Here is a 20627-nt window from a genome sequence, read left to right as displayed (position 1 = left end):
ATTGATGGATGGTTGATATTAAAAGTCTGTTACTATTTTATTAATTAGTTTTAATTAGTTTGTTTTATATGTGTGTGTGTGTGTAAATATAACAATCAATTTCATATATATATATATATATATATGAGTTTAAACTAACTTTTGTATATTTTAATTATTTTTTAATGTAAATATATTTTATTTTTTATTTTATATATATAATGTTTTTTTTACAAAATGGCGAAATAAGCATATTAATTAATATTAATATTAAATAAATAAATTACGGACAGTTACATCTCAAACAAAGGATTTAATAGTAATTTATAATGTTAATATTAATTGCCGAGTCCACGTATATATATCAGTGGCGTGCGGTCTATACAAGCTGCGAATGCTCTGCATACCCAAGCCATTCGTGGACTCGGCAATTATAATATTAACATTATAAATTACTATTAAATCCCTTGTTTGAGATGTATGTATATATATATATATATATATATATATATACACACACACATACATTATATATTTATAATATTTTAAGTTAGATGCGATTAATCGCAATTAATCATTTTTACATTTTAATCGATTTTATATATAATAATAAATTAATCGATTTTATACTGTATATATAATATTATCAAAATATATAAATGTTAAATGTAATCTTTACCAAATCTTGAAATGAAATATTCATTTTCATATTGTACTTGAAGCATTTAGAATGACTTGAGTTTGTTTCTTATTGGGGTTTTTTATTACAAAATTTTTATTATTGGTTATCAGTCATAACTGATTTTTGCGATTCTGTTTGATAACACTCATGGTGTAGAAATTATACACCTCACTAAAGGATCTTGTAGATGTGGCAGCAGCATGTGCAAAGTGCAGCATCCCATGAATTATTAATTGAATTAATCACACATTTTCCCAACGTACATCATAACAGCAATGCCCTGTAACACGTACATACACCTATTTAAGATCCAAAAGGCACCCTGCCTTCGTGCGCCCTGTTCTGCAGGAGATTGATCCATAATTTATTAAAATGAGGGACTCCGTAGCTCTTCCATATTAAATATCCCATGGCAACTTGATGCATCGTATGCGGGCTCCATAAAATATAGTTACACTCAAAGTACCTTCAGCCCATGAATAAATTAGGATGGCCGGCATTCCTTTGCTGATTGAAATGAAACGCTGGATGTGGCATTGTGTAACTCTTACTTTTTTCTTCACTGTCCAATCATGGCACATCATTCCCTGTCCAGCCTGTGCAGGGTTTCGACTACGCCAAGCAGCACATGGGCCAGACAGGTGAGGAGGCTCTCACAGTCACCAAGGAAACACTTGTCTTGTCCCTCCCGGTACGGGATGCCCCCCTCACACAAGACAGGGTGGCGGCGTTACAAGATGGTACAGCCTCAAAAAGACCCCAGTCGACGGAGATGCATCTCAGGTGGGTGCTTTAATTATAGAACAAAGAAGCGCTGTGGAAGAATGTGCATATTTTTAGGCATACCAAATGGAATAAGCTAGTATGATAGTATATCGCTCAACTCTCTATAGAACAGTAGAGGCTTTAAAGCCTGAACGTCATAAATGTTTTAAAAGCCATCCCACCCGATATGACCACAAAGTTCTATTTGAGTTGCATTTCTTATCTCCTTCCACTGAAAAATCAAGTACACCTCAAGTATGGCGTATAATTACTAGTGAGCGGATTGAGCTCTTGACTTTAAGACGCAGCAGAGACATTGATAACCGTGGAGGGAAGAACAAAGTACACTGTGTGCTTAGGAACAAAGATTTTTGGAAAAGACGTCTTTTGACGTATATTTATAGAATCTAAATCAAGAAAGACAGACGAGGCACACAAATATTACCAATGCCAACATCTGCCTGGTGCACATTGTATGATTTTGGTCATAATTTTCTCTAAAAAAACATATATAGAAAATATATATATAGGTTTTTTTTTTTTCAAATCTCAAAAATGAATATTCATGTTTCAAACTGTACATTATAATGTTTTGATGCTTACACTACTGTCTTTTATTGTCACAATGAGGAATGAGGAATATGATGAGGAAGAATAAGTTCAAAATAAAGTCTTTAATAGTATTTCACTGGGTGAAGCAAACGAGCAAACACTATACACGAATGTGACTAGACAAATGAACACTGAAAGGACTGCAACTTAAATACAAAGCAAATGAGGGAAATGATGACAAACACCTGTGATGATTAATGAATCTCCATAGTAACTAATAAGTGGCGGGAAACTAAACAAAGAACAACAGGAACTAATGAAAACAAACTAAGAGTCCATGAAAATGAAACTAAGACAAAACAACTGAATATCTGTGACAGTACACCCCCTCCCGGAAGGCGTGACCTCGCGCCGTAACAGATGCGGTGAGTGAGGAAAGGTGGGAGCGTTGGAGGTGGACGAGGAGCCGATGAAGGGCTGATGAGGGCAGGCAGAACAGACCAAGGCGGCGATGGAGGAAGAAGCCATGAAGGAGATGATGGGAGGTGTGGCCAGGTGGTAGTGACCTAGAGCGCAGCCAGGGGTGCATTTCCCAAAGCGAACTATGGTCGCAAGTTCCGTCATTACCAATAGAGTTCAATGGGTATTACGACCATAGTTGAATAACGATGCTTTCGGCAAACGCACCCTAGAATGAGAGCCCACGGCGGAGTCGATGGAGGGAGGAGCTATGACGGTGACTTGACAGACGACATCCAGGGGACAACTGACGAAGATGGAGCCGTTGTTAGGGGAGCCCAAGGCGCAGACGGAGAGCCGATGGGACCAAGCGACACCGCTGGAGACCAAGGCAGAGCTACGGCGACGAGCTTCCGAGGAGGAACCGGAGTTCCCAAGGACTGAGGCGGAGCCGGTGCGACCGAGGACCAAGTTGAAGCCGGAGGGAGGACGGAGCCAAAGGGGTGGAGAGACAGAGTGCCGCGGATGGCTCGTAAGTCTGTGGCACAGGCAGGATGACGGCTGACCAAGTTGGAGCCAGAGGGACGAGGGAGCCTGGTGGAGCCATATGGCCGAGGGTCTCTGGTGGAGCCGAGGGTGAGAAGAGCCAAGGCAGAGCTGACAGGTCAACGGGCTGAGGTGGAGCAAAGGGATCAGCGGCCGGATGCGGAGCTGGAGGATCCTCACGCTTGGGCGATGCTGGTGAGTGCACGGCCTGAAGCTTAACAACGCCGCAAGGCATCACAGAGGAAGGCGAAAAGCTGCAGGAAACTAGCTGAGGCAGGGCTGAAGGGCTGTCTGAGCTCTGCAGTGGAGTTGAGAGAGGGAGGCTGGGAGGGATCAATGACAATTCTGTTTTTACAGGTCGATGGTACAGGCTCTACGCTGGCTAGAACCAGCGGTGATGATAGTTCTGATGATGATGGTTCAGGGTTGGAAGCGGTGCTTCAAGTCCTCTGTTTCACACTCCACCAGGACTCCTACTGGGACGATGGTTGCCAGCTCATACCCCTGATCAGACTTACGTTGGGGCTTTGGCTCCAGGGCATTAGTTGGAACTGTCGTCACAGGCTCTGTTTTTATGGCGGGCAGAAGCTTTCTGTCTGCGAGGGGCTCTGGCGTCATCGTCTCCGTGGTGAGGGGTGGTGGTGGGCTGTGCTCTGGGTCTGGCTGTGGTCTGGATCCAGACACCCGATGATGGCCTCTCTCCAGTTAAGTCCTGTAGTGTCTGGGAGGTCTACAGGATGGTAGTAAAAGTAATTTTTTAGTAATTTGCCCTGATCCAGAAGAGAGACTTTAAAGTCTCACCGTCGAGCGTAGTTCTTACGGCGAACTGTCTAAAGCGGAGTGTGTAGTCCAGGAAGGGAAGCCCCACGCAGTTTACATTCAGCGCTTCCAGGTTCTACATCAGAACGCCGACTCAGTATTGACCAACACTGTACACGTGAGCAGTACGACGCATGCGTGTGATGCTGATGCAGGAGCCGGCCAATATTTGGACAAAGTAATTAATGGTTATTGAATAGGCCAGATTTTTTAAATTGTTGCATCTCTAAAATATATAATTATTCCCTTCACATTGCGATGATCAAAATTACCTGAAGGTCCTTCTGAAGAATGAGCAGTCCACAAAATTTCTTTGAAAAGAAATTGGCTTGTTTGGCTTTATATTTCAGTAATATTTGGTGATAGATATTGTTATGTAACACAAATGACCCAGTCAGTGCTGTCTATTTGAGACCAAAGTCCTAAGTAATATGTATATTGTATATGCAGACATAAGACCATCATGCAAGATCTCACTGGAGTCATATCGTACAAGCAAAAAACGTAAAGGACAGATCAAATCATATAGTGCGCAGCAGATTTAAAGCACTTGATTCTTCATATTAATTTTTTAGTGTGTTTTCTTTTGTCCTCGATGCTTCAGAGAAATTTCTTTCTTTCTTCACAAAGAGCAAAACCTCCCAAGGTCCTTTTCTCATCCTGCAAAAAAATGCAAATGAAAGATGGTAGGAAATTTATCAGCGTTCAGCTCGCACGACGGGCTGGTCACAAAAGCGGCCCTTCAAGGTCATTAAAACCCACCACCCCGCATCTCCCACATCTCCAGGCTTACTTAACCACTCTCTGCAGGCCATGGGATCGTAAATATGCCTTTATGTCATACGTGGGACAATGCGACAGAGTAAAGAGCACCGATCCTTGAAATGGTTGCAGTGTGGCTTCTCCTCCTTTTCCTCTTCCTCTCTTTGTTTCTCCTTCTCTTGCTCTTTCTCTATTAGCCTCCGTGCTTATTAGCTGGAATACAAATGTATTCTGCCGTTTGTTATCTCTCCTGAGTGGCACGATTAAAGGGAAATGAGCCTGCAGAGAGCAGGGCTGGGGAAATAATTATTTGGAAAAGCAAATGTGGTGAATACACGAGCATTTAAACCTGGCAGAGACAGACAGAGATGCATGCAGGGAAGCTAAGCACACTCACAGCTCCAGAATCATGTATGATTCAGCGTGCCCATAGGCAGCTTGGGCAACGCATCCACGCTCTCTTCTGCCCAACTGTGTTAGACCTAGAAGACGTGTGTGTGTGCGTGTTCGTGCGGCAGCGAGTCCAGCGGGGCTGGGTGTTATGTGCATGGCAGATTGTTGGCACGCATGCCTGAGAGATTAGCAGATTTAATGTAATATTCATATTTTGTTGACTGTGCTTTATTACCTTCTTCTTAGAGAGAGATGGTTTCGGTTGAAGCTTTTATTTCATGATGTGAAAATGAAATATTACTTGTTTCTGTAATTATAGTTAATTGCTTTTAAGGTTCCTTGAACTTATGGATGGTATAATATAAAATTCAATTATAAAATCAATATATTTGTGCTGTAAATGTGATTAATTACATCTAACATAAAAGTTTGTAAATATGTATGTATGTGTATATATATATATATATATATATATATATATTTACATTACTTAAAGTATGTATCATTTTAATTTTAATATATATAAATATATAATTGTTTTACATAAAGTATATATATATATATATATATATATATAGGATACATAAAGTAGATGGGGTCAATTTTGATTTCAAATTCACATTCTGTTTAACTTACATTGCATTTCATCTGATATGGATCTCTTGGGACCTGTTCAGTTTTTATTATATACCATAAACAAGTCAGCTTCAAATTTTCTTCATTCTAGCATGTCAATATTGAGGTGAAATGCTTGCCAACATTCTTTCTAGTAGTGATGCCTTACAACTCTCCCCAGCACATGATGTGCATTCTGATATGTTGTCTGTGGCTCGTTGTAGTTGTTGTTCCAGGGCAGAATTCGTCCTGTTGTTGAACATTCGTTTAAATGGCACAAAACATGATGAGTGGATGTTCACCCTACGGTGATGTCTGCTAAATGACACCACTGCAATTTAACGCAGGTTAACAGAGGCCAGAGGGCCCTGCAAGGCAACTGTTAACCCTGCATCGCACTGCATGCAGCAAACTAACCATTGCCTCTGTTGCCATGGCTACCCGCAGCAGGTTGCCAAGCGAGGACGGCTCTGTTTCGAGCAATGAATCTGGGAAGCTGAACACGGGCAGAAGCTCCACAGCTCGAAGATCGACGGCACAGAAAGCGCCCAAAGAAGAGCAACACACGAGAAATGGTGAGAAAGTCACAGGAGTAAAAGGAGCAACAAAATTCTCATTCCGTTATTAGGTTCATTAGGTTAACCCATAATGGTCCTACAAGAACGTTGGATTTAGTGCACTGAAAAATAAGAAACGCATTAAGTTTTTTTTTTGTCTTGTTTTCCAATAAAAGAAATTCTAAGCATAATTAAAAAAGATAAATTACTGTAAAAGTAAAACTGCATAAGATATTTGGATATTTAAAGAAAAAAAAGATAAAAAATATTCTATATATTTATAACTTTCATGAGAACATCAATAATAAATATTTGTCAAATTACATTTATAAATAATAAAAAATTATATTATACTTTGATTTGTTTTGTTTTGCTTTACTTTACTTTGATTTGTTTTGCTTTGATTTGCTGTACTTTGCTTTGCTTTACTTTAATTTAATTTACTTTGATTTGATTTGAATTGTTTTGCTTTGCTTTTCTTTGATTTGCGCTGCTCTGCTTTGATTTTTTTTTTTGCTTTGCTTTGTTTTGCTTTTTATTTGTTTTGCTTTTGTTTTGTTTTGCTTTGCTTTGCTTTGCTTTGATTTGCTTTGATTTGTGCTGCTCTGCTTTTTTTTGCTTTGTATTTGTTTTGATTTTGATTTGTTTTGTTTTGCTTTGCTTTGCTTTGATTTTCGCTGCTCTGCTTTGATGTATTTTGTTTGTTTTTTTTTGCTTTGATTTGTTTTGCTTTGCTTTGTTTTGCTTTGCTTTTCTTTGATTTGCTTTTCTTTGATTTGCGCTGCTCTGCTTTGATTTTTTTTTTTTTTTGCTTTGCTTTGTTTTGCTTTTTATTTGTTTTGCTTTGCTTTGCTTTTCTTTGATTTGCTTTGATTTGTGCTGCTCTGCTTTTTTTATTTTTTTTTTGCTTTGATTTGTTTTGCTTTGCTTTGTTTTGCTTTTTATTTGTTTTGCTTTTGATTTGTTTTGTTTTGTTTTGCTTTGCTTTGCTTTGATTTTCGCTGCTCTGCTTTGATGTTTTTTTTTTGTTTTGTTTTTTGCTTTGATTTGTTTTGCTTTGCTTTGTTTTGCTTTTTATTTGTTTTGTGTTGTTTTGCTTTGCTTTGATTTGCTTTTCTTTGTTTTGCTTTGATTTGCTTTTTGTTTAAAAAAAAAATGTCAACAAACATCAGTTCTGTAACTGGCTCAAACAAGTATTAATAAATATTTCTTTCTCATAAAGGTTTTATTAAATGTTTTATAAGTGTTTTGAAGGTCTTAACATTATTCTCAATTTTATATATGCAGTCCAACAAGGAGCTTTTGCCATCCAAGATATCTCACACACCACTAAACCCCCAAACCCATAAATAACTGATTGTTCAGTATATTTTGCACCAGTGACTAGTATCACGCTCTTTTTGAGTATTCACAGCTACGCTTTTTACTGATCCCCTTTTTACCCTCCTACTGTAATTTTATGATTGCATCGGTCTCTTGTGTCTTTTTGCAGACCATTATGACTCTTTAACTGGCTCTCTACGCCTCATCACCATCAAGCCTATGACTGCCCCACTCAACTATTCTTATCCTGACTCCTCCAATCACAGCCAAGACTCTGTCATCCTGAACGGAGAGGTGAGCTTGCTGTCACCATGGAGATGGGGCCACCTCATTAGGAGGCTTTTATTGTTGATTTATTTTTACCAATGTTGAGTGCTTGTCAACAGAAACTTACTGGCCCACACAGAATCTGTTCCACAGATTTTCTCTGCAAGATCAGCAAAAAAGATTCTATTTGAACCGATTTATGAGCAGCTGAGTTGCACTAAATGGGAGCAAATAGATAACATCAGCTTTTCACCTGCAGGTCAACATGGGGCTGAAGCAGAAGTCGGACATTGAGCATTATCGGAATAAGCTGAGGTTAAAAGCTAAAAGGAAAGGTTACAGTGATGGGCCGGTCACTAGCAGCTGCGGGAGCGGCAGCAGCCACATGTACAGCCATCGAGACAGGCTAAGACGTGAGAATGCTTCCTTGGACTTGGAAGATCTGAGGGGGCCGAAGGAGGACAGGAAACCCTCCACTTACGTAAAGTACCGCAGGAGGTAGGCGGAGATTAAATCCCTGCTATTACTCATCCCAAAATATTTAGAGAAATTGAAGCCAGTTGTGTGTTCCTAGATACAGGGCTCAAACGCAAATGAAAGGTGGAGCGATTTTGATATATTTGCGCTAAAATCATTGGGCTGAATTGTGAAATATTACTATTTTAAATAACCGCTTTCTATTTTAATGTTTTAAAATGTAATTTATTCCTGTGATGGCAAAGCTGAATTTTCAGCATCATTACTCCAGTCTTCAGTGTCACATGATCCTTCAGAAATCATTCTAATATGCTGATTTGCTGCTTAAAACATGTCTTATTATTATCAATTTTGAAAACAGTTAATATTTTTGAGTGATACTTTCAACTGTGATGGTCAGGATTATTTGATGACTAGAAAGTTTAACAGAACAGCATCAAACAATCCTGTCACTTTTGATTAATTTAATATATAATTGCTGAATAAAAGGATACATTTCTTAAAAAATAATCTTACAGACCCCATACATTTGAATGGTAGTGTATATACAGTACAAGTTTTTATTTTTGTACTACTGTTGCATAATTCTTATTATTGAATTGTGGGCTAAAACAACACAGATGATGCAAATAAACAACAATATTAATTCTTAGTAAATTCCCCCTGTGGCATGAATGAAAATCTCTTTAATGCTGTTCTCCGAAAAAGAGAGCACACAATGTTTGTATATCAATATTTCATTGTGTATAAAAATAAAAATAAATCAAAATGTAAAATTAACCATGACTTCCATAACCAAATGTTGGTTCGTAAGATCACAATACTGAATTTTTCAAACATTCTCTCACCAGTGACTCCCACAGGGAACCTGCATATTGGAGCAGGCAGTCTCTAAACACCCCAAGCCCTGTAGAGACAGAGATGGACATGCTGGTCATGAGGGAGAGATCTAGGAGGGGCATCCGCAACAGTGGCTACGATGTAAGCGCTGCCAGCCTCTTGCATCATGGGACCCCAAATCCCCCATATAAAGTCTTCTGGTGTAGTCTTTCCACACGGCGCGTGTCATTCACAGTTCAGGGAGCCAGCAGAGATTCTTTTTGCTTTAGTAATAACTATCAGCTCAAGTTTCCTTTGAGGCTTAAATGAAGACGATTACCTTTAGCTTTAACTTCAAACCCGGTTTATGACGGAAGAGAGCATAAGATGGTGGTAGCCGATGCACTAACCCTGAATTTTAATAACCCATGTTATTATGAAACAGCACAACGTCATTGAACTTTTTATTTAAAGGGATAGTTCACCCAAAAATGAAAATTCTGTCATTAATTACTCACCCTCAAGTCGTTCCACACTCGTAAGACCTTCGTTCATCTTCGGAACACAAATTAAGATATTTTTGATAAAATCCGATGGCTCAGTGAGGCCTCCATTGACGACAAGATAATTAACACTTTCAGATTCCCAGAAAGGTACTAAAGACATACAGTGGTTCAACCTTAATGTCATGAAGCGAGAATATTTTTTGTGCGTCAAAAAAACAAAATAACGACTTTATTCAACATCATCTAGTGATGGGCGATTTCAAAACACTGCTTCATGAAGCTTCGAAGCTTTACGAATCTTTTGTTTCGAATCAGTGGTTCGGAGCGTGTATCAAACTGCCAAAGTCACGCCCCCAGTGGTGAACCATTGAAATTTCGAAAAACTTATCACATAACAAAGCATCGTTTACTGAATTTATGTGACTTTGGCAGTTTGATACGTGCTCCAAACCACTGATTCGAAACAAAAGATTCGTAAAGCTTTGAAGCTTCATGAAGTTGTAGGAATATCTCTGCTTTAAATAAAAAACAAAAACGTTTTGCTTCATGCATTCTTTTTTTATCAACGCTTGAATATGGGTAAGCTTTATTTAAAAAAGCAACTTTTTTTCAGCAAAAAGCTGAAAAAGACTACATCTGAATCAGATTCAGAACGATGATCAAAACACAGATGGAGTAGATCGAGTCCATCAACACCCCCAAAGCTTACACAGTCCTATAGATCGTCCTGGGTTGACATTTCATTCAGTAACGTTGGTTTTGATTTATATGCTGTTTAATGTTGATGATCGCGTTATTTTACATATGCATAAGATTACATATGCTATCGCTTGTTTCTGCATCTTCTTCGCCTGTGTTTTTGATTCAGGACTCTTTCAGACAAACAGTGAAAACATGGAAAGCCATAAAATATCATCTTTGGCAGGGAAGCATTTTCTCATAAAAGACGAGATAACTCGTCTTTGGCGGGGAAAGAGTTAAAAGTGCTGAGTTTTCAGAATATTTGCAACACATATGAGATCAGGGCTTTTTACACTGCGTTTAAGCCCGGGTTATTGTTATTCTAAACCCTGCTTTTAACCTCGGGTAAAGGAACGTTTCACGTTTGTAATTTAGAAGTGGGGTTAGAACAGAGTTTTACCCAGGGTAATAAAACCCTGCTATTGTTAACCCTGCATTGCAGAGCCAATCATGTACACTGTGAAATGAAGCGATGTTTGAATGTTACGGCTAGATTCTTAACAACATACAGCCAATCACATGCTGCAAATTTGCAAATAAGAACATTAAACCAGGTTTAAGAATGTACAGTGCAATGTGAAACATGAAGCAAGTTATTTTTAGACTACTGTGAAAAATTTGTGATTTAAAAAACTGGAAATGAAAAGAAAGTTTCAGGACTTTGAAACATGTAAACCAGAAAAGTTGCGTAAGAAATATTTAAGATGTAATTTAATTATGTGTCATCGTTGAATCCACCTCAGGGTGAGCCTGAACCATTTGAAGAGACAGATGTGGACCGCCTTTTGAGTTCCCTGGGTTTTGGCGGTGGCCACCAGGTCAAAGGTCACTCGGACTCGTCCACCCTGAGCTCGCAGCCTTCCATCGATGAAGTGAGGCAGCAGATGCACCTCCTCTTGGACAACGCCTTTGGTTTGGCCTCTGCCGAGCCAACCCCGGGAAACCACCTCCACCATCACCACCACCCTCACAGTCCGTACAACCCCAGCCACGGTAGCCCTTACCTGGACGGAGTTACCAGCGCACCTGGGACTATGAACCACCCCAATGGAGCTCTACAGCGCGGCTCCTCCTTTGGGCCGGAAATGCACCAGTGTAGCCTCCCCAAACCAGTGAGTGCCGTGCTTTGACGCGATTGACGATTGTGACATGAATGGAAACATTTGTACACTGAGTTTGGGAAGAAACTAGAGGATGTAGGGTCATATGTTGATATAAGTCATTATATAAGTATTCATAGAGTTGCATTGTGCTTGGCTCTGCAGGGATTCAGGTTTACCCAGCTGCCTGATATGGGTTTGGGTTCCCCACCACCCCTCATCCCTCCAAGAGGCGGAGCCCCACCTGGAACTTCATTGAGACGGTGAGAGAAACATTAAACCTACTCATTAATACTCATATTTGGTTCATGCATTATTATATTATATTATATTACAGATAGCATTTGCATGCTATATAAAATAAATTAGCGCAAAATTATTTTCCATCTTTTAATTACATAATTTTTATGAATGTTTTTGAAAAAAGTCTCTTTAACTATTAAAATTTAATATAACAAATATAACTTTGCATTATAAAATTGCTTTAATTATTTTAGTTATTTTTATAATATATATATATATATATATACATATATATATATATATATATATATATATATATATATATACAGTATACTCGTATGTATGTTCATACTCATTTGTATTATATTATATTATATTATATTATATTGGCTGTGTTTGCATGCTAAAAAAATTAATTAGCACAAAATTAATTTCCATACTTCCAATCAATAAGTCAACAGAATAATTGATTTATCAATTGACAAAAAGTAAATCAATCAAGAAAGCAACATTAATCATGTAAATAAATTAAGAATCTGCAATTCTGAAAAGATTAAAAATGTAATCATTTTGTCATCTTGTAATGAGAAATTAAAAGTATCAATTGGCTTATTTATCTACATTTTATTAATAAATTATTTTTGAAATATATATTTTTTTTTAAATTATCAAATAGCAAATACTTTATTTAATATCCACATGTTAATAATAATTACTAGCTACATTGATTTACCTTTTTCAATTAATTTATTGATTGCTTTTTTTTTATTGATTGATTATTGACTGTCACATTGCCCTTTAGGGGAAGATAAGGTTTAACTGATGTTTAAGGGTACAGCGGGTGTACAACTGAGGGTACTGCCTTATGCGACAAGCTTTTTTGCACAGTCCTTTTTATGACAGTGTCATAGCAGCATTACAGCATCACATTGCGAGCTGTATTGAGATGAACCTCATGTATATTTAAATAAGCTTTTTTCCTCTGAGATTCAGTGGCTGGCATGCATTAAAGGTGCTTTGCATGGTTGTCAGTGCTGCTGACTGCATTGAGGTGTGTTATGCGGCTCTGAGGCGATGCTGGCCAGCGTTGCCCCCTGGTGGTTTGATCACATTATAACAAGACTTCTTCATCTCTTATTGTAGCTCCACACCAGACATGAGTCTGAAGCCTCGAGTGTCTGAGGCCTCTGAGATGAGTCAGCACAATGGCACCCCCTACCTGCCAATCAACCGAGCTCCTTTCCCTGCTGTTACTGTCGACGAGTCTATGACAAGCTACTCAGGTTAGTGTGTTCGTTAATGTTATGAAGCGACGAGAATACGCCAAAAAACAAAATAACGACTTTATTCAACAATATCTAGCTTCGTGAACACTGCTTGATGAAGCTTCGAAGCTTTACGAATCTTTTGTTTCGAATCAGTGGTTCGGAGCGTGTTTCAAACTGCCAAAGTCACATGAACCATTAAAATTTCAAAATGTTTCGAAACACTTATGACGTAACAAAGCCTCATTTACTGAAATCACGTGACTTTGGCAGTTTGATCGCATCAAAAAAAATCTGCCTTCCAATGTTTTGCAGGAAACCCAATGACAGCAGTATATGCCATATCTGCCAACCGCCCCGGCTACTCGGACTACTTTGTCCTTTCTCCACCGTCCTCCTACCGGAGCCCGTCTTGGATGTCCTACCCTCCAGAGCCAGAGGACCTTCCACATCAGTGGAATGACACGGTAAAGGCAAGCTCTGTTTCTATATACAGTACCGCCAGCGTGACTAATACTACCCGATGACTCCTAACACATCTGGTATTGTGACCTTATTACATTCACATCTTGTTATTATCCACAAAGAACCTTTATTCATCTGGATTGTCTCTGTTGTGTCATCTTAAATGTAAATGTAATTTTTTTTTCTTTTGAACATTTTTTACAGAACCAGTGTCACCTGGAGACCATCTGCTGAATTGGAGTCATTTCTGATGTTGAGCAGACACAGAAATTTACCAGGGTATATTGGAGTTTTAGATTACTAACTATTTTCATTATTATGACACTGATTATGAATAAAAAAAAATTAAGGTAACACTTTACAATAAGGTCTCGTTAATAGGGACTAACAGTAAGCAGTAGATATGTTACAACATTTAATAATGTCCATTTTTTACTTAAAATAAAGTTTATTGTTTGTTCATGTTAGATCACAGTGCATTAACTAATGTTAACAAATACAACTTTTAATTTTAAAAATTAGTAAAAGTAGAAATTTACATTAACTAAGGATATGTTTACTAATCAACGATGTACTAAAAACAAAAAAGTTGTTCCTTTGCGTTTTTCATGTACAGACGACACCATTGTCAAAATGATCCCCATTCACATGGATCCACAAAAACAACAAAAAATGCTGATAACCAGGCCCCCGAAACGCTGTTGTCGTGTGAATAAACGGCCAAAACACATAAAAAGTTTTCAGTTTTTTTCGGTGGAACGCAAAAAAAGTATATTGGAACTGGTTTGGAACAACATGAGGGTGAACTTTAGAGTTTCATTTTTGGGTGAACTATCCCTTTAATTGTATAAGGAAAATATTAAAGATTATGGTGTTATTTTTCAATTATATTTCATTATCAAATATTTGTCCATACAAGGCAACATGAAAAAAATTGAAATTGTTTCCCCCCCCCTCCAAACTCATGTTCCAATTCATGTGGGGTTTTTTCTTCGGTGGAACGCAAAAACTGATATTGGAACATGTTTGGAACGACGTGAGGGTGAACTGTTTCTTTAAGAAGCTATGTTATTGTATCTTTCAATATCGCGATGTCACTTTGTAAATAAACACTATGTGCCTGTAGACTGAACATGTAATACACATGCGCATGGCGTCAATGTTTTCACAAATTCACGTTTTTGTAGTTTTTGTAATAAGGGTATTGTTTTCAAAAGTTAGCATTTTCAGGCCCCCAAAACGCAGCTGTCGTGTGAATGAACGGCCAAAACGCATAAAACAATTTCAGTTTTTAGTTGAAAATGGTGTTGTGTAAATTGCCTCTAAGACTATAGAATTACTGTTCATTAATAGTTCATGTTAACTAATGTATCTAACTAATGAAACCTTATTTTAAAGTGTTACCAAAATTATTATGATATTTTAATTCAATAAATAATTTAATTATAATTGTATATTTAATATTAATTTAATTATTTCTTAAAGGGATAGTTCACCCAAAAACGAATTATGTCAACATTTACTCACACTCAAGTTGTTCCAAATCTGTCTTCTTTTCAATCTTTTTTTTGTGTTCAGCAGAAGAAAGAAATTCATACAAGTTTGGAAAAACTTTAGAGTTTCATTTTTGGGTGAACTATCCCTTTAATTGTAAGAGGAAAATATTAAAGATTATGGTGTTATTTTTAAATTATATTTTATTATCAAATATTTGTCATGAGAAAAAAAAAAAATTCTGTTTTCTTCCCTCAAACTCATCATGTTCCAATTCATGTGTGTTGTTTTTTTTCGGTGGAACGCAAAAAAGGATATTGGAACGTGTTTGGAACGGCATGAGGGTTAACTTTTCTTTAAGAAGATATGTGATTGTATCTTTCAGGTTGCGGACCACCAAAAAGAATCATCGTCTACTCTTAAATTTTGGATTCAGCAGCCCCAATCGACCACAACACTCGGCCGAACAGCCAACCAGACCCATAAGCCACAAACTCACCTGCCAGCCTAACTGAGATGCAGCACCCGTTATTAATCAACGTCTGCAGTGAGGGTAAATCACCACAACAACTACGCTGAACAAGCAACAGGTTGCCTCACTGGCCAAAACTGTGTTTTTCTTAAAGCTTTTTCAAATTAAAAAGTGTTGTATCTTATGCAGGTGGTTTTATGTGTGTTTTAAAGACCCAACTAATAACAAAAAACTAAAACATATTTTTTTCCTTGCTTCATCGATGCCTATCTGTGTCTTTTGCTCTCATTCATGCATTTAAAAAAAAAAAAAACGGTTATAGCAGGCGTTTTAGCAGGTGATTATTTTCGTGCACTCCGTATGGCTTGCGTAAAAAAACGATGACGATGAATGATATAAAAGAAATTGAACATTTGGAGGGATGCGACATCCTGTACTGTATCTACTGTAGTCACAATGCAAAAAAAAATAGTATATGCTTTTTCTTTCTCTCAAAAATGCCATAGCTTATGCTGTATTAAAGTGTTTCACGATGCAAAGCGTTCATGAAAGGCATGAATCGTGTTTTGAGAGTTTACGTGTCACATGGGAAGATAGCCATAAAGGTTTAGTGGATAAAGAGATAGATAAATGATGAATGGATGGAGGGATTCATATTTTTACTAGCCTTTTTGTAAGTACAGGAAGAGTAACAAAAACTACATATTTTATTGCCTTTGTAAAAGGTACCAAAACACAGAGATATTTATGAGATAAAATATGCAGCATACACCAAAATTGACTTGAAATCTGACTTAGAATATATTGATCACATTCAAATTAAAACTGTAGCATAATATCTTAATATGATATAAAGTTGCTATCATTAAGTAAGTACGGTGTTACAGAAGTAACATTGGGCATGTGTTCTTAAGAGAATGAGTCTAATGCATGTAGTCTGGACATATGAATCATAAGGGCTTTGTATGTCAAGTAAGTCCCATATTTTATTTGGGCCAGTTATAGGACGGAAATCTATTGTAAAAAGAATCATACGCGACAGAAATATCCCATTAAATACATGCTATCTGTCAATTTACAATTATTTTTTTTGTTTTGTTTTGTTTTTTTGGTTAAGGCCCATTTGCAGAATGAATCAAGATACGTTGGAATACATAATCGGACTATGAAAATTACATAATGTATTGTGTAAATTATTGATTTGTGTTGAAATGAACGTTGTCCTTTCTGTTTAACTTCGGTGGTGCAGGGGATGTGCAAATATCTATCATGTAATAGTTCCTTTTTAATGTATTTTCTTTTAATATTTTTATATCAACTGAATCACCCTTTTTGGCCAACAACGGAGGACATTCTGCTAAAAATTGTTACCAATGTAAAATATTGTGCTTCAAATGTTAAAAAAAAAAAAAAAAAACTACAAAAAAAAGCCTCGTTGTGAACCTATGTGAGAAAATTGTGTAATATTCATAATGTGTACATCATCATAACAAATAAGATGTTGACTTCTTTTCCTACTTATACGACACTAAACAACTCCATATTTGCCAGTACTGTATATCTTCCTTCATTACTGTAAAAATAATTCGCTTTAAACGTTCTACTTGTTATTTTCTTTTCTTCTTTTTTATTTTATTTAGCATAATGTAAAATAACCATCATTATAATGGTTTAACACTTTGAAGGACTCATTTTTGTGGGTTACACACTGAATCAAATCTAATAAAAACTACATTTGATCATTTAAAAACGATTTTAAAAGACTTAATCTTGTGTTTAATGTTTTATTAACAGCTTTATTGTACATGTTTAGTATTTTTAGTGGTCGTAAACAATTCTGTGCTCTCGCTAGCCTTGCTTAGCTTTTCATTTCCTGTCCACTAGAGGTCAGCACTACCCCTGTATTTCAGTTCTACACGCCGAACCAAAACTTCCTCCGCTACAAAATTATTCCTGGCATTGATGGAGCGGCTTTTATTCACTTTGTAAAATCCATTATGTCCTCTAACCCTAGTTTAAGAGCATTTCGAGATGTATTTTCTATCTGGCCCTGCTTTGGATATTAAGGTGCCGTCCCTTGTTTCTAACCACTTCCCTTAAGGGGATCCATCTACCTTGCCAAGGTGTGTTTTATCGGGCTGACTTGTGGACTGGCCGGGAGGGGTGGCTGTCAGACCGGCTGAGGTGAGTTTCTCTAACGACGTTGGATGCTGCCGGAGGGTAAAAGCGGCCTGTCCACTTCGATCTCGTCTCTGTCCCTTTATCTGTGACAGCAAAGCCATTCAAAGCCACATGAGTCACATCAATCACTGCAGGGACGAGGCTTCTGTCTCTCACAAATGTCTGGTTGCATTTAAAGCACTAATCACTGTTCACCTAATACTGCAGGTAAAGCTACATAGAGTAAATGGATTTTTGGTCATAATTCACGCGAAACGACTTCCATTATGACTATAAGCTACAAAAAGTGGCAATCATTTAGTTTAATGGTGACCAAATAAGAACACTTTCATTAGCAAAACTACTAGAAAAAAACTACTAATTACAGACTATTGCTAAAATAGGGTAAATGAGGACACTTTTGCACTTTCGAACTTCAATTTTGTCACCCCAACACTTCAGACTAGCGAACGAGAGTTTTTTTCTTTTCTAGGTTTTGTCTATTTTATTCAAGAATACATTAAAAGTTTAGTTCATACTTATAATGACTAGCCTATACACCTATTATATGTTGATATTTTTAATTTCAAATGTATTGATTTATTTTTTTCATTTTTTTATAAAGTTAAAATGTCAGAGTGGTAAATGTCCTGATGTCAAAATTGATAATTGATCAAAACTGCTTATTAATATTAAAATTAATATTTAATATTATTACTAGGGATGCACTATACTATTTTTTAAGGACCGAGTACAAGTACCGATACTTTTTTTCTGGTACTTGCCGATACCGATGCCTATACATTTATTAATTTCTCTCTCTCTCTCTCTCTTTTTTTTTTTTTTTTGGTGATGTTGCAGTTTTCCAAGCACAACACAGTGAGACTAATAAATGTAGGACAGCTTCTTTATTATTACTAAAAATTATTAAATTTACTATTACTAAAATTATTAAAAACGTAATAATTTTTATGTGCTTGTCACAAACTTAAAGAATAAAAATTTCACAGTGTCCAATAACCTTCAAAGGGCATAATTACCAATATTGTTATTACAAACAATACAACAAATACTATAGAGATACAAATTAAATAAACTAGTTTTTCAGATACAGTAGGTTTATTTACCATGTATACATTTATTTAACATTTTGTTATTTTATTAACATTAATGACAAATATAGGCTACGGTCCCTTTAAGACCGAATCCATGGATACAGACACATATCCTGTTTTCACCCAAATGTTTACGTCCACTTAAGACATAACCGACTGTATTTACGTGAGATACTCCACACCATGGACATTTTGACAACTATTTGTGCATTTGACCATTCAGGCGCAAGGAGAACTGTTTGTGCGCTGTCTGAGAGAACTGGGATCGCGCGCAAGAAAGAGAGAGAGAGAGAGAGCGCGCTTCTGGTCTGTGTCATTCAGCACGATTCCGCCTATCCCGCCTTCACTAATCGATAACGAATTGTAATTGAAAGCATGCAGTTCGCAATGTGTGGGTTGTCATCATTGATTTTAAAGTATTTCCACACCCCTGAGGCTGACATTGTTTCTGCTCTGTGCACGGAAAATTCTGTCAGTTACGTCACGTGAGGTATCGGTCTTTGGTATCGGGGGTATTTTTACGAGTACAAGTACAAGTACATGAGCTTGGTATCGGTGCATCCCTAAAAGTAATTTGACCGTGTTATGAAGATTAGTTCAGATGAACTGTGAAATGACGTGTTGCGACTTCTTAAAATAAATATATTTAAAAAAAACAAAAAATGGTACATTGGAAAAATATACAACTTTTTTGAAAACAATCATTAAGGGGCCGTGTTTTTGTAAGCGCCGTTGTCGTGAGAAATCGAGTCCCCCCCAGGACCCAGGTGGTAATGCCTGATCAAAAGTTATCACGATCATGTCTTGAGTAATTAGGCCTATAACCTATTTCACTTTTGAGAAATGGGTTATACTGAAGGAAAAACGATTTCTCACCACACCGTGTCGCGCGCAACAGTCAAGTCATCTTCATTTATATAGCGCTTTTCACAATACATATTGTTTCAAAGAAGCTTCACAGTGACAATAGGAAAATTCTTATCGAGCTAAAGTTGGTTTTTGATTGAATCACTTCCATTGTAAAATTGTGTGTATGTACGCAGAAGCTTGGTCTTTTTTTTTTTTTTTTTTAAAAAGTGATATTTGCCAAATTACTTTACTGGTCCGCATAATACAGAAAAATTAGTTGTGTCCGCGGATCTATGCGAACTGGAATAATTTGATAACGTTTTGTCTATACATAGGGAAAGGAAAGGGAAGGGGGCTTTCTAATATTAGCGTAGACGCCATTCTTCTTATGATGTAGCGAGTACATCAGGTGTTATGGGAAGTGTTCCCGGTTCCAGCTGACCTAATCTATGCAGCCTAACAATTTACATGATTTGAATTATAGAAGTAGATAATGGTTTATGTGTATGCAAGTTTAAACAGATGTGTTTTTAGTCTAGATTAGTCATGATTAGTCTAGATTTAGTCATGTCCATATGACTCCAGTGGGTTAATAAATGCTTTCTGAAGCGAAACTATGGGTTTTTGTAAGAAAACTATCCATATTTAAAACTTTATAAACTATAATCACTGGCTTCCGGCAACGGCCGTACACGCGTTCACGAGAGAGTTGAGTTCCAGCATAAGGGTGACCTCTGACCCGACGTATGATGTAGATGTAGCGTAAGCTCAGGTGAGAACTGACGAACGCAAACTGGAGTCATATGGATTACTTTTATGATGGATGGATGCGCTTTTTGGAGCTTCAAAAACTCGGGCACTATTCAATGCTATTGCAAAGCTGGGAAGAGCCAGGATATAACTTTCAATACCATATTAAACCAACATCAATACAAAGAGTACATTTCTAGGAACTAATGTCCTTGTCTTTATTGTGGACAGTCTTATATGTCATTGACCCTCATGCAATTTACAGTGATTGTCACTTAATCTTTCTAGTACTTACTGATCCTTTGGCTAGTCACAGATATTTGGCTTTAAAGCCAGAGCAGCAACTTTACACTGTTGCACTGTTGTCAAGGATGTAAATAAGCGTTTGGAGCCCTTTGGAGCTCTGCTGGCTCAGCTCGTGTGGACTGCCTGGGAGGCCTGGTGTAATAAGA

At 37.2% G+C, this 20627-nt stretch overlaps 1 protein-coding gene across 4 annotated transcripts in view; it reads left to right on the top strand.

The window, feature by feature from the left end:
* The window catches only part of kiaa1549la (KIAA1549-like a), a 62124-nt gene extending 45070 nt beyond the window's left edge, over positions 1–17054 (top strand). For 2 of the 4 annotated variants that reach the window (XM_051884734.1, XM_051884731.1), the window contains 11 exons: positions 1257–1444; positions 6020–6147; positions 7622–7746; positions 7979–8217; positions 9048–9177; positions 11006–11374; positions 11528–11625; positions 12749–12888; positions 13186–13343; positions 13540–13614; positions 15215–17054. In XM_051884734.1, coding sequence (XP_051740694.1) covers positions 1257–1444; positions 6020–6147; positions 7622–7746; positions 7979–8217; positions 9048–9177; positions 11006–11374; positions 11528–11625; positions 12749–12888; positions 13186–13343; positions 13540–13569 — 1605 coding nt within the window. In that variant the 3' untranslated portion in view covers positions 13570–13614; positions 15215–17054. The remainder of the gene's footprint in view (positions 1–1256; positions 1445–6019; positions 6148–7621; positions 7747–7978; positions 8218–9047; positions 9178–11005; positions 11375–11527; positions 11626–12748; positions 12889–13185; positions 13344–13539; positions 13615–15214) is intronic. The other 2 variants (XM_051884733.1, XM_051884732.1) reach the window with 2 other exon arrangements.
* The last annotated feature ends 3573 nt before the right edge of the window (positions 17055–20627 follow it).

Source organism: Ctenopharyngodon idella, chromosome 24, assembly GCF_019924925.1.
Source record: "Ctenopharyngodon idella isolate HZGC_01 chromosome 24, HZGC01, whole genome shotgun sequence".
In the NCBI taxonomy this organism is placed as follows: Eukaryota; Metazoa; Chordata; class Actinopteri; order Cypriniformes; family Xenocyprididae; genus Ctenopharyngodon; species Ctenopharyngodon idella.
The sequence above is the reverse complement of the archived record's forward strand: the minus strand, read 5'-3'. Positions and strand labels throughout refer to the sequence as shown.